Source organism: Hemicordylus capensis, chromosome 3 (assembly GCF_027244095.1).
Source record: "Hemicordylus capensis ecotype Gifberg chromosome 3, rHemCap1.1.pri, whole genome shotgun sequence".
Taxonomy (NCBI): Eukaryota; Metazoa; Chordata; class Lepidosauria; order Squamata; family Cordylidae; genus Hemicordylus; species Hemicordylus capensis.
In genome coordinates this window covers 285,038,728-285,051,455 of record NC_069659.1, presented here as the reverse complement: position 1 = coordinate 285,051,455, position 12,728 = coordinate 285,038,728, and the positions used below count along the sequence as shown (strand labels likewise).

The 12,728-nt window shown below is 46.1% G+C and overlaps 1 protein-coding gene across 1 annotated transcript in view; it reads right to left on the bottom strand.

The window, feature by feature from the left end:
- The window catches only part of TLX1 (T cell leukemia homeobox 1), a 32,155-nt gene extending 27,646 nt beyond the window's left edge, over window positions 1-4,509 (bottom strand). Inside the window, exon 1 of the mRNA XM_053312090.1 lies at window positions 4,011-4,509. Coding sequence (XP_053168065.1) covers window positions 4,011-4,509 — 499 coding nt within the window. The remainder of the gene's footprint in view (window positions 1-4,010) is intronic.
- Window positions 4,510-12,728: the final 8,219 nt, after the last annotated feature.

The window sequence follows — 12,728 nt, the reverse complement described above, 5'->3', positions numbered from 1 at the left end:
GCACAGAGTTCAGGGTCTCTCAGCCCCGCCCCCCGCTCAGAAACAAAATTTGTAAGGAGAAATAACGGAGAAAGCTGTTTGGGGGGTTGCTTCCTTGTTCGTACGTGCTCGTGTGTAGGCAGCCTGACTGGTCAAGTGATCACCCTCGCCGGGCTCCTGTTCACTAATAACATCCCACGTCTCTTGGGTTTTCCTAAGGCTGGGGGTTGCCCTCTCGCAGTCTCTAAGCCACCGGCTAGCCGGGAACAACACCAGCAGTGGAAGGGCAACAAAACTCTTCTTCGCCTGTCAAGAGTCACAAGGCACTAATCAACTGCAGCAATTACCCTTTAGGGATGTTCCACCTCACGCCCTGCTGCCCGGAAGGCTTTGAGGCTCCTATGCAGCTTTGACTCGCGCACATACATTTTTATTCGTTGGTTGGTTGGTTTTGATGATTGCCGAAATGCATCACCCGGCTCTAAGTTAGGGTGCTCAGGCTGAGGCCTGGAAGTAAGACGGTTACTGAACTCAACCGGGCTTACTTCGAAGTACCCACGGCTGGAGGACTGGGAGGTTCACCTTTGGTCGATTCCCGACTGAACTGCACAGCTTTACCTTTATGATTAAGGTTGCAAGTCTAAATCTAACCATGATTAGGTTCGAGCCTAAGCATATTTATTCAGAATTCAGTCCTACTAAGACCGCAATCCTATGTACAACCAGTAAACTCCATTGAACTGAGTGGGTCTCAATTCTGATTTAACACATAGTAACATAATTCTGAATACATGCTTAGAATCCTCTCACTTTCTTTTTATGAACGTTTAATTTTATGTAAAATTTATTCTAATGAGGTTGAATGAAATTGACAGCAATTGACTTAATACTTCCTGAAGTACACTTGCTAGCTTGTTTTTTAAAAACAAATACAAAATACCCTCTCCTACAAAGAAATTTTAGTGGTTGCCTTTTAAATCGGAAAAGTCGATTAAAAGTATGAACTATAAAAAGCAGAGGATTTCTGGGTAAAAGGCAATGTGGTTGCCTTTGAGAAAATAGGAGAACTAGCATCACAGAAAATTGACCCGTTTCTTTGACATAATCGATATTCGTTTGGTTTCTCGTTTACTTATCGGCATGTAATCTGTTTTCTGATTCTCTTGTCCTCTGGGTTATCGGTACGAAGTAATGAACTCTTTTTGAATGTTAAAAAAAAAAAGAATAAGAAATAAGTAGCAATACCGAGTTCCTCTGATCTGAGGACTTCTCAGTGACTTACAAAAAGATTGTTTACATATTTTCCCCAAGATACTTTCAAAATAAATTTTTGTCTGGGTTTGGATTACGCCGATATTGTTGAAGCCAAATAAGATTTCACATCAAAATTACGAGGAGGAAAATGAAAAATGAGGTTTTAGAGTTCCCTGTGACAGCCCACCCCTTGGATTTTTCCTGGGGTTGGAGACTGATTGGGCAGCATTCTGCTGATTATGGAACTTAGGTATTTTACGACTTCCATTTCCCCAGCGCCCAAGCAACTACGGTGGCAGTTTGGCTGTTAAGTGTGACCAAAAAACAAAAACGAAACAAAAAGCCCCTATTCGGAGGTGTGTGAGTGCAATATTTGTGTGTATGCGCCTGTGTGTAAATTCTCTCTCTCTCCATAATATACAGAGAATATATATAATGAATGTAATTATAAGGTTGAATTATAATTCAAACTTCCTACAATATTCTGAATTATATTTCAATAAGAATTATTCAAAATATTCGAATAATACAGGAGATCAAAATGTATTCATTTCTGGAACCTCCAGTTTAAAAATCGACTGCTCTGCGAAAATACTACTAATCTTCAGGGACAATGTCCAAATTCTCTATTGTTTAGGAATTTTGCAACAGTTACCACCAGCTCTGCCCGCCTGGTGTTCCGTTCCAGGTCTCCTGCTAATAATTCCCCACCCTTTCCAGGTAGGCCTCTGCTCCAGGAACCTCACCGCAGAGCAAAGGAAGGCTCCGGGAAGTGTCCTTGTCTCAAAAATCCGAGAGCAGTGCGGTGGGTGGGTGCTCTAGATTCAGATCAGCGCGGGTGCTAATGGACTGTCGCCTCTACAGGGAAGCAACACAATCCAAGAACACAGAGGCCTCCCCCTGGAAGAAAGCGAGTCTGGAGCCGTGCCTGCCTGCACTAAGTAGAAAGCGAAATGGGCGGCAGGAGAAGCATACGAAGAAATACCTACAAATTTCTGTATATTAAAATAGCAGGTTTGGCTGGTTCGTCAATCACAAATACGAACCCTTACTTCTGCGCTCCACCCAGCAAAACGCCGGTTTCCTCGTTTCTCTGGCTTCCCCTGCCTACTTTCCGTTTTCTCCGTCGGTGAGCCACCACATGGAAGGGAGCTGTCTCGTCTCGGTGTTAAATCCAAGGCGGCCCGCAGGCCTTAAGGCGGAGGCAATTGGGCCAGGCCCTGCACTTTCGATCGCGAAAAGATTCCCACCTCACGGATGTTGATCTGCCCATCTATCTTGTTTGAGGATCTGCAAACAGTCATTAGTTTGAACTTTACAACCCCTTGGGAGATAGGTAAGATGCCAGCCCTGGGGACATCCTATCTTTCTCCAAGCTTAAGGTAATGGGAGCTTTATTGATGAAGCTCGGGTTTCACCTCCGAAATTAAAACTGAAATATCATTGCTGCTAAGACGTCATTCTTGCATCGAGGGGGGGAAATCCCGAGGCTGCTCTGAAAGAGGCATTCGGATTGTTGTGGTTTTTCTTCTAATGGCTCTTCCACGAAGTTATAAATTATCATTCCCATTGATTCACATGTTGTATTTAATACAGCGTGTGATCGTGCAGATCCCCCATAGCATCCGTTTCGGAGACCGGGGACCGGACCCCATGAAAGGCTAGATCTAAAAGGGGGCACGCAGAGGCCATCTCGTTCCCAGGATGGAGCTACTACTATTGATCGTCCTCTCTCAGCCTGGGCTCTGCCTTTTCATTATTTATATTATAGATCAGTATCACTTAATACCGTCTGGCTGAGGAAAAGTTTTGGATATACATCTTCTTTTTGCATGCATCTGTCTATCCCCTAATTTATATTAAACAAACAAACAAACAAACAAAAACCACCCAGGAGCTTTTTTTAAATGCACACTGAAAATTAGAATAGACTGATTCCCCCCATCCCCCACCCCAATAGTTGTTTTATTATGCATCCCAGTTATTTGACTGAGATGGGACATCTACTAAAAACCTTGATCACCTATCCCTATTAAAACATCCTGGCTACAGGATTCTCGTTGTGGATATTGCTGTTTATTACTATGCCAGCCTTTTTTTTTTTAAAGTGTTACAGTCTAAATATTATTATTTTTCTTCTTGAAGTGACAATTCCAGTTGCATCATGATCTGATTATTTATAAATTGGTAGGAACCATTCCGTCTGCCGATTGGGATATGGTGGGGTAGATCTTTCCATTAATTAAATAACTACTCCAGTTTAATCGAAATCTACAAGACGAGGGCTTGGATTGGTTGAAATAAAGACTGGACAAACCGATTATATGCAGCCAATGCAGTTTCAGGGAGACATTTAAATAGCTTGAGACGGTGGAATCCTCGCTCCTTAGTTTGCAGGAAAACTAAAACCTTTGCACAAGGATATCATAAAACGTCCTCAATATAATCAATATCACTAGGCGTCCCTGTGATGGAGACACCCCCCGCCCTCAAATCAGAGGCGCTCTAGTGGGCCATAAATCTAAACTCAATCCGTCAACGGTGTTTATAAATCAAGACAATCGATGCAATTAAAGCAGTTAGAAACCCTGCCCGCGGCCGCCCGAGGGTCTGAGGAGGCTGCAGGGCAGGAAAGGGGCGCTTCAGTTGACACCGAGCCAGCAGCTTGGTTGGGGTTACAGAGCAGAGAGAGCGAGAGAGAGCCGGAGGGAGTCGGTGGCTGGCGAGGCGTGGAGCAGCAGCAGCAGCAGGAGGAGGAGGACGAGAGACCCACTCACCTGTGAACCTGTCCTTGGTGTACCGCCTGTTGCTCTCCATCCAGGGGAAAGTCAGCCCCGTGAGGTTGTTCACCGAGGGCATGGCGGTGGAGAGCGGCTGATGGACCCCGCCAGCCAGGGGTCTGTGCGCAGGGACCCGGATCACGCCCCCGGCCGAGTTGAGGTTATTTCCGTTCATGGCCCCGACCCCCAGGTTCATGTTATAAGAGCCACCCAGCGAAGCCATGCTGCAAGCCCCGCCGTTGTTGTACGCTCCGGCGGAAGCAGAGCCCCCGCCGCCGCCGCCGCCGCCGCCGGTGGCCGAGCCGTAGTGGCCGGCCATGGTGCTGTAGGCACTGCTCACCACGCATCCTCCCAGGCCGTAGTCCGCCGTGTCCTGCAGCCGCGCGCTGGAGATCATGCAGCTGCCTTGGTCCGGGTTGTTGAGGATCTGGTCGATTCCAAAGCTGATGGGCTCGGCGTGGCTCTGGTGGAGGTGGTGCGCCCCTAAGTGATCCATGCTGGGCCGAGAGCCACCCCAAAGAGGGCGACTTTCCCCCCTCCACCTCCTCCTCCTCCTCCTCTTCCTCCTCCCTATTCCAAGCGAGATCTTTTTGAAAAATACGCTCCGCTTTTCTGGTCTCGCTTCACTTGCTCCCAAAGAGGTAAAAAGGAGGATGGAAGTGGAGGACGGAGGAGCTGGGGGAGGGGTGGGGTGGGGGGGATGTGCGAGCCCGTGGGCTCCCTCTCTCGCCTTGCTGCAAGGGCATCAATCATGTTAGCCAAAAGCCTGGCGCTGCTAGGCCCTGCTTCGCCATTGGCTGGATCTGGGAGAAGCGGGATGAATGACAGTCGGGAGCGAGGAGAGAGAGAGAGAGAGGAGTTTCTCTCCCAGACAAACCTAACCGGGGAGCCCCGCCAGGCACTCATGGACCTCATAAAGTCAAGTCATCCACGCGATGGAGGCAGAGCCTAGCTACTGGGACTAGTGATGATGAAACTGACAAGTAGCCCCTAAACCTCTGGTCTGTGTTGCACTCCCCTCGTCGTGTGTAACGATCAGTAGGCGGTGCGTTCATTCCAAACCTATAGGGGTAATAGAAGAGCTTTCTTTCTTTCTTTCTTTCTCAATCATCGCGAAATGCAGAACCACAATTAGCAGGCTGGTGCTCAAGCTTCAGGTCCCCACCACAACCCCTGCTGAGGTACATAGTGCCTATGGATATGACAGGGACCCGAAGGACCTTCCGATGACAATAAACTCGCTTCGAGCCTTAGAGTGCGGAGCAGATGACCTGCTGGGTTTAGTGGAGGGCGGGGGAGAACGTATTACTTTAAGGGGATGTGTTCTTGCCAGTTCGTATGTTCGCCTGAGGGAAGGATCGCATTATTCTAATAAGAGGTGGAAATCTGGGGTGTTGGAATTTAGAAAACTCTCGGGCACCTAGTGTGATCCTTGCCCTCCCTTCGGATACACTACTGTATGTTTAAATGTCATGTACTTATTTGTATGTTCTGAATTTTAAGTCAAGGTCCATAACATAAATCTTTAAAACGAGGACGCTGGGATCCCAAACACTTCATATCCTTATATTTTGTAAGCCTATCAGGTAAAAGAAGAAAACAGCATTTTAGAAGACACGGCCTTCACATATTTAAGTGTGTAGTGAAGTTTCCCGCAGAAAAAGTAAAAATTCGGAGGGGCCTTTTCCCCACGGAAATGAAATCGACAGTTTCGAAACATGTCTTGATTAGGACCTTCTCTTGGTTGCAAGGAGACTGCTTTCCAAGTAGCATGTTTCCGGGTGGGGTGCGTGTGATCTCTTCCAGCTGTTGGCTCGGCCCTCAATAGAACAGCCTTTGGTTTCTCTGGGTTTTGTTCTGAGTCCCAACGGCAGGTGCAGAAGATCGAGGAAGTCCCGAGAGACTCCTTCGCCCTAGGAACATTGCGCCTTTTTAATGATACTCTGGAGACCACCCCTTTCCCCTTCTTCTGCCAGCCCTGTGGGGGATGTAGGTTAAGGGAGACTCTTGCTTCCAACCTTCTCCGTTGAGTCCTCGGCACTTACTCCTAGGGTCATATTCTCGGTGCATATGCTCTGTACAAAGGGGAGCCAGTTTCTCATCAGCTCCATTCCAGCCTATTAATACCACACTATCTTCCGGCACCTCTGGTGATGGAAGTCAAGGAGGACAGTTTAAAAACGGGACTACAATTAAATGTAAAGAAGACTCAGCTAATGACAACCCGTTCAGCAAGCAGCCTCAGAACGGATAATGAAGACATTTAAGTGGTGGATAGCTTCTGCCTTTTGGGATCGGCCAGCAACAGTAAAGGATCCAGCTGTCAAGACATATGTAGCAGACTAGCACTTGGTAGGGTTGCAATGAAGGCCTTGGAAAGGATGCGGTGACCTGCCTATATCTACAAAGATTAGAATCGTTTGGACAGGACAGTTTTGGGTAATGGTTTCCCCAACACTCTATGGATGCGAAAGCTGGACTTTGAAGACGCAAGACAGAAAATGTATTGACGCTTTTGAACTTTGGTGTTGGAGAAGACTTTTGAGGATACCATGGACAGCCAAGAAAACAAACAAATAGATCCTAGAACAAATCAATCCAGAATTTTCACTTGAGGCACAAATGACCAGGCTCAAACTATCATACCTCGGGCACATTATGCGAAGATCCAGCTCCCTTGAGAACTCCATAATGCTGGGGAAAGTTGAAGGAAAGAGAAGAAGAGGACGACCAGCAGGAAGGTGGATGGACTCTATTAGGACAGCAATGAATGCACCACTAAGAGACCTTAAATGCCAAGTTGAAGACAGATCATCCCGGAGAGAATCTATCTATGTGGTCGTTAAGAGTCGACACCGTCTTGTCGGCACTTCATCAGTCAATCAATCTTCTGCACCTTCTGATCCGCTCAGAGTTTGTGAGAGAGCCATCCCCGAGCTGGAGTACTGTACCAGGAGCACAGGGAGCAGGGAGGCAGCGTCACTCCCTAGAAGACATTGGCTTCTAGGCCCTGAGAAGAAGCTCAGAACAAGGATGCCAGACCCGAGAGCAGGGAAGCAACCGTGGCTTTGGTGCTGGTTTCGGCTTCGGAGCGTTGGAACACCGTCCCACGCTCCCTACTGTGCTAGAAAGAATCGAGGAGTAGCGTCTCTGGCATTGATCTTCTGAAAGTGAATGAAATGACGTAGCAGGATGCAGACAATAGGTTCTCTTCCCTCTCTCCCCCCAACGCCCCAAAGTTGTGAATTCAGGCATTTCTAGCCGTTTTTCTGGAGATTTGTCACATTTTGTTGTGTATAAGACTTGTGGCAACAGCATACGTTTTAAGAAGTTTAGCCCGCCCCCCCCCCCACACACACCACCACCACCTTAAAGATCCTGGCAAGGAAGGAATCCCCTTAAATTAGGATCTCGATTATTTCGTTCTGAATGAAAACTTACTGGTGTTTGGGCTAGACCGCCCCTGTTACCGAAAAGTACCTCAAGGATTTCAGAATTTCAGTTCACAACTGTGTTTTCATGCAGCACCTTCTAACATTAAATATAGTGGATAGTTTATTGATTAATATTTATATACTGCTTTACAACGACAATTACAAAAGCAGTTTACACAGGAAGAAGAAGAGGAGGAGGAGGTTCTTGTCCCAAAAGGGCTCACAGTCTAAAAAGAAACACAAAGGAGACTCCAGCCACAGCCACTGGAGGCCGGAGGAGGCGGCACGCGGCCGAATATTATTTATTTATTTATTTATTGTTTACACAGTCAGACAGGTGCTATTGACTGGTTTGTTTCATCCAGACATCGAGTCCTTCCCAAGGACCTGGGATGGCTGAATTTTATCATCAATGCTGTTGGTTATTATAGATATCGTCGCAATATTTATTATTATTATTATTATTATTATTATTATTATTATTATTACATCCCGCTCTTCCTCCAAGGAGCCCAGAGCGGTGTACTACATACTTGTGTTTCTCCTCACAACAACCCTGTTAAGTAGGTTAGGCTGAGCGAGAAGCAACTGGCTCAGAGTCACCCAGCCAGCTTCATGGCTGAATGGGGATTTGAACTCGGGTCTCCCTGGTCCTAGTCCAGCACTAGGGACAGTTGCTCCCCCCGCCACTAAACATAAGGGATCCACGACTTTAAAAGGGGTACCTTTGCTCAGATAGCAGCAGAATTGTCAGATCATAACGAAATTGTCAGAACTACTTGGGCATTGCTAACCCAAGTAGTCTGATCCTCTGCAGAGGCTGACCCATTGGGCCCCATTGCATTTACTCCTAGGGAGGTTTGGAATACGATTGCAGCCAAACATTTCAAAACATCATCACTTTGAGGAATTTTATTTAAGAAAGAAGGGAGAGATACACAAGTCTCCGTTTGTCAGACATTTTCAAAAAGAAGTCGGATTTACTCCTTCGTAACAGACGATATTAGCTAAAATCGTCACATTTTCCCAAGTGGGGAATTAAAATTTGGCTTAGTGCTTTTCTGACTCTGGTGCCTTCTGCACCTGTTTGTGGGTTGACTCAAAGGCGAATCTTCCTTCCAGGAGCACGGAACCCCAAACCCATTCCGGAGGGCATTTCATTATCGCTCCTGCACTCCAGACTGCCTTCTTCGAAGAAGAAGAACTTGGATTGCAACTTCCCTTTCCTCCCATTTCACAATTACTCCCCGAGGAAATAGTTGGGGCATGTTTTCGAAACTTATAAGCCAATTGTTTCCCGACATTAATTAAGGGGGAGGGTGTCAGGAGGGCGCTCCCAATCAGAATCTGCCTAACTTGAAGCAGAACTTCATGGCCTTGATGTTACCGAGGAAGAAGATGGTTTTTGCTGCTGTGGAAGAACATATACCGGTATGACCATGTGCCGCGCAAAAGGGAGGGTTCAGTCTCTGGGCACACCCTCCCAACCCGACTGAACTGAGAAGTAAAGTTTCTATAGGGCCAGAATCTTATCCGTAGTCCTGATTTAGGGCCAACTCTGCAGTAGCTGAAACCGAATTACACCAAAATCCCAAATGGAGTCATCTCTCTTCTTTAGCAGAGCTCCAATGAGAGGATGGAGAGAGCAGATTTTGATTCGATCCCAAGGGGCCCCATTACTACCCAATTTGACTTCGCTATGCACTTTAACTGAAATTAATTTGTGTCTAAAAAAATATTCCTACAGCCTGAGCTAGCCATGCTTATTCGGAAGCAAACTCATAGCGAGACGTACACCCAATTAAGTTTCTATAGGGATGAAGACTAATATATATGTTAAATATGTAACAATCTCTCATCCCTTTAACCCAAATCAGAGGGTTTTTTGGCTGTACAACCATCATACAACCATGTCTAATTCAAATTATATTTTAGTGGATTTAAGTTGGTTTAAATCTTATGAATGTAAATAAGACAAATCGGCAAAAAAATTAAATCCAGGCATTGTATTGCCTCTTCTAAACCTGAATGAACAAAAATGTGTCTAGAGGTTGTGACAAAAATGCAAGCTTTTCTTGATAATCAGTTTTCAGAATCTCACGTAATACGTCAAACTATTATCCATTTTAGTACAATTAAAATTCTTCTAAGTAGTCCCTCCCTGTTCAAAACACAGAGCCTGCAGCAACCTCTAGACACATCTTTCTGTCGATGACTGTGTAAAACACAGTCAAGCTGAACTAGTAAGTTTTAAAAGCAGCCAGCTCAAATTAATAAACTCGAGTCAGTTGTCATTTTGCTTACATGAAATGTGTTCAGTGTTACTCAGCAAGAAAAAGCATCCGCACGGATTTCACCTCCGTAAATCAACACATGTGGCGTGTCTTCTGCTCGCTAGCTTTTTTTCTTAGAGAACATTTGGCTGTTTGAAATAGACCAGACCCGGTGGCAGAGGTTGAAGGAGCTAAAGTATTTCAGATTGAAAACATTGCTTTAAACTGAATGAAGCAGCCTATTTCGTCTTCTAAATTAACACGTCAACAGGCGTATGACTGAGAAGATAGAACAGCTTAGAGAGGTTTAACTTCGAAATACCTAACTGGCACAGTCAGAGCGTGCTTGATTCTGGAGATTAAATACCTCCATATTTTTCTCCTCTATCAAAATGGGACGTGTGTGTGTAAAGCATATCCTCAGGTTCTGGCAGCCCATAATAGAACCGACTGCTCTGTAATTGGCATTTTCTTCGCCACCCATGTCACGTGTTGCTCTGCAATTGTGCTTCCACTTCTTTAATATATTCATTTTTTTCCCCATCCTTTTAAGGGTGATCCAGCCTTTCACAACAAAAATTCGTTTCCGCCCCACATCCAAGTTAGAGACGAAAACTGAAAAAGTTGCAGAGTGAAATGGAGGGCCTTCCCGGCCCCCATCTTTCCGTTTGGACTCAGATTCTGGAGCCGGCTGGCTGTTGACAGACACCCCAACCTTCCACCCCGCAAAAGCATCTTGATTAAAAACTGGCTTTTAAACCTTTCGAAATGTTTCGAAGCTGGACTTTAAGCGCAGCCCGGCACAAATCCTCTGTAATGGTCAGTATTACTCGAATGCCCATTTGCCTGGTTATCCTCTTGCAATGTGTCCTTTTCAAGGCTCTTCTCAATTAGCGAAGAAGTGCTTTACAGCAGCCCAGGAGAGTTCCAGACTTGCCCGAAGCCTCACCATGAGGCTATGGATGGATGGAGGATGGGAGATCAGATTCAAGCGCAAGACTGACATTATTTCTAAATATACTTACTGGGAAGTAAGCTCTACTGAACTCAGTAGGATATACGTTTGTTTAGGACCAACTCGACAGCAGAATGGGGTGGGGATGTGGTCGAGTCCTGAGGCTCCAGAATGGACTCTACCACTTTAGATTGCAGCTGAGGGAAATCATAGTCTCCAACGATCGCCTACAGGCCAAAGAATTCCTGCAAGAAGAAAATTACAGCAGCAGTGAGAGGGCCAGCCTAGAACCTCACCCTTCTTGTGCTTACTTGTAGGGTCTGGGGCTGTTTCTTAACATCGAGGAGAGAGCGCCTGAAAACGGCATGCAGGCCGGAAGCCGGACAGTCCAGCCTACATCCTCGGAATTTCACTACTTCATCCTGCCATCGGTGCAGCGGGCTGCAGATCCCCTCCTAAGCATTTGAGGAATCCCCACACTCATTTTACTAAACTCTCCCCCCGCAAATCGAATAACCCATATCTTCAATTCTGATGACCTAGTTTTTCGCTGATAAAATGAGATTCTTTCATGGCCCTGCACAGAGCATGTGGGATTATATTTCCCAGCATGCCCCAGAGATCTTATATGGCAGCAGCCAGTTTTTCAATCTAAATACAGAACTTATTATTTATTTATTTATTATTAAAAACCCTATAATTCTTTCCCCACACGTGAGTGGTTTTTTTTTTTTGTCTCCCCCATGTAAAATAAAATACTGCTTTGTTGTCTTCCAAAACATTCCTCGAGCTTTCCCTCTGCCTACACCTCTGTGTAGGTGTAGAGCAGGACTTAGCTGCTCTCGACCTGGCCTCTTCCATCCACCCACCCTAACCCATCCATCGCTTGCCTCGCCAGTGGCTTATCCCTGTTCCAATCCCGCGCGGCCCAGAGTTCACAGCATTCCTCCCTTCGGTGTTGGCTTTCGAACGAACCGAGGGAGGTTTCTCTTTCCAAAGCCTCTTCCTCCTCTCGCGAGCACTAATTGGGCAAGCAATTGACATAAGTTAATAATAGTGTAAGAAAAATGTCTCGGAGCTGGTGACCAAATGAGGAGTGCATTATGGAGAATTGATTTGGGGCGCTCGGGGGCCTGGCTTATTTAACAGCAAGCATTAAAGTATTAATATTTTAGATGGGATCCGAGTCTATATTTTTTATGTCGGGCAATTGACGGACATTAAACTTTAATGAAATGATCTGCTGGCCAGATTTAGAAGGCTTGTCAGCCCAGTGGAACAGGGACCATTAGCAGAAAAAGGGAGGGGAAAAGTAGCACTTTCACTAACAGGTAAATAATTAAAAAGAAATGCTAGCCTACCAGGTCAGGGAGATTATTTAGAGCCGGGAGCCATTATCACGCCGGCATAAAAATACAACTCTTGGTGGGGGCGGGGGGGGAGATATAAGGCGCGCAACACAACAGGCGCACGCAGCACGCACCTCGGGCAGAACCGCGGCTGGGAGAAAGGAAGGAGGGCTGCGGGAGGAAGGGACCCCGCAGGCAGGCGGGAAGGCCCAACAGCGCCCGCAGAAGGGCCGAGTCTGCAGCAGCGCCATCGGGCTTCTTCCTTCCTCCTTCACGGTCAAGGCAGGTAGCGGGAAACAATTCGTTCCACAGAGTCGAGTTTATTCTGCTACTCTTCTGCCACTCTCCTTTTTTTTTTCTTTTTTGGAAGATCGCGTGATACAATCGATTGCAGGGTGGGGGGAGTTTTAAAAATAAATAAATGTGCGGTTGGGTTCTATAGTGTTTGTATCTGTGGATCCATTTAATAGCTGAAATTATATTATAAAAAATAACGGGCGTTAAAGACTCAATTCGACAATACTTTCCGTACTTATCTGGGAGTCAGTCTGGGACACAGTGGGACTTACTTCCGAGTAAACATTTAATGGGATCTTGCTGTCACGATTCGAATCTAAAATAACGACCTTCAATCCCACTGAAATTAACTGGACTTTGGAAAGGGCTGTTGTCACATTTCTCAAACACAGTTTGTGACGTGGCGG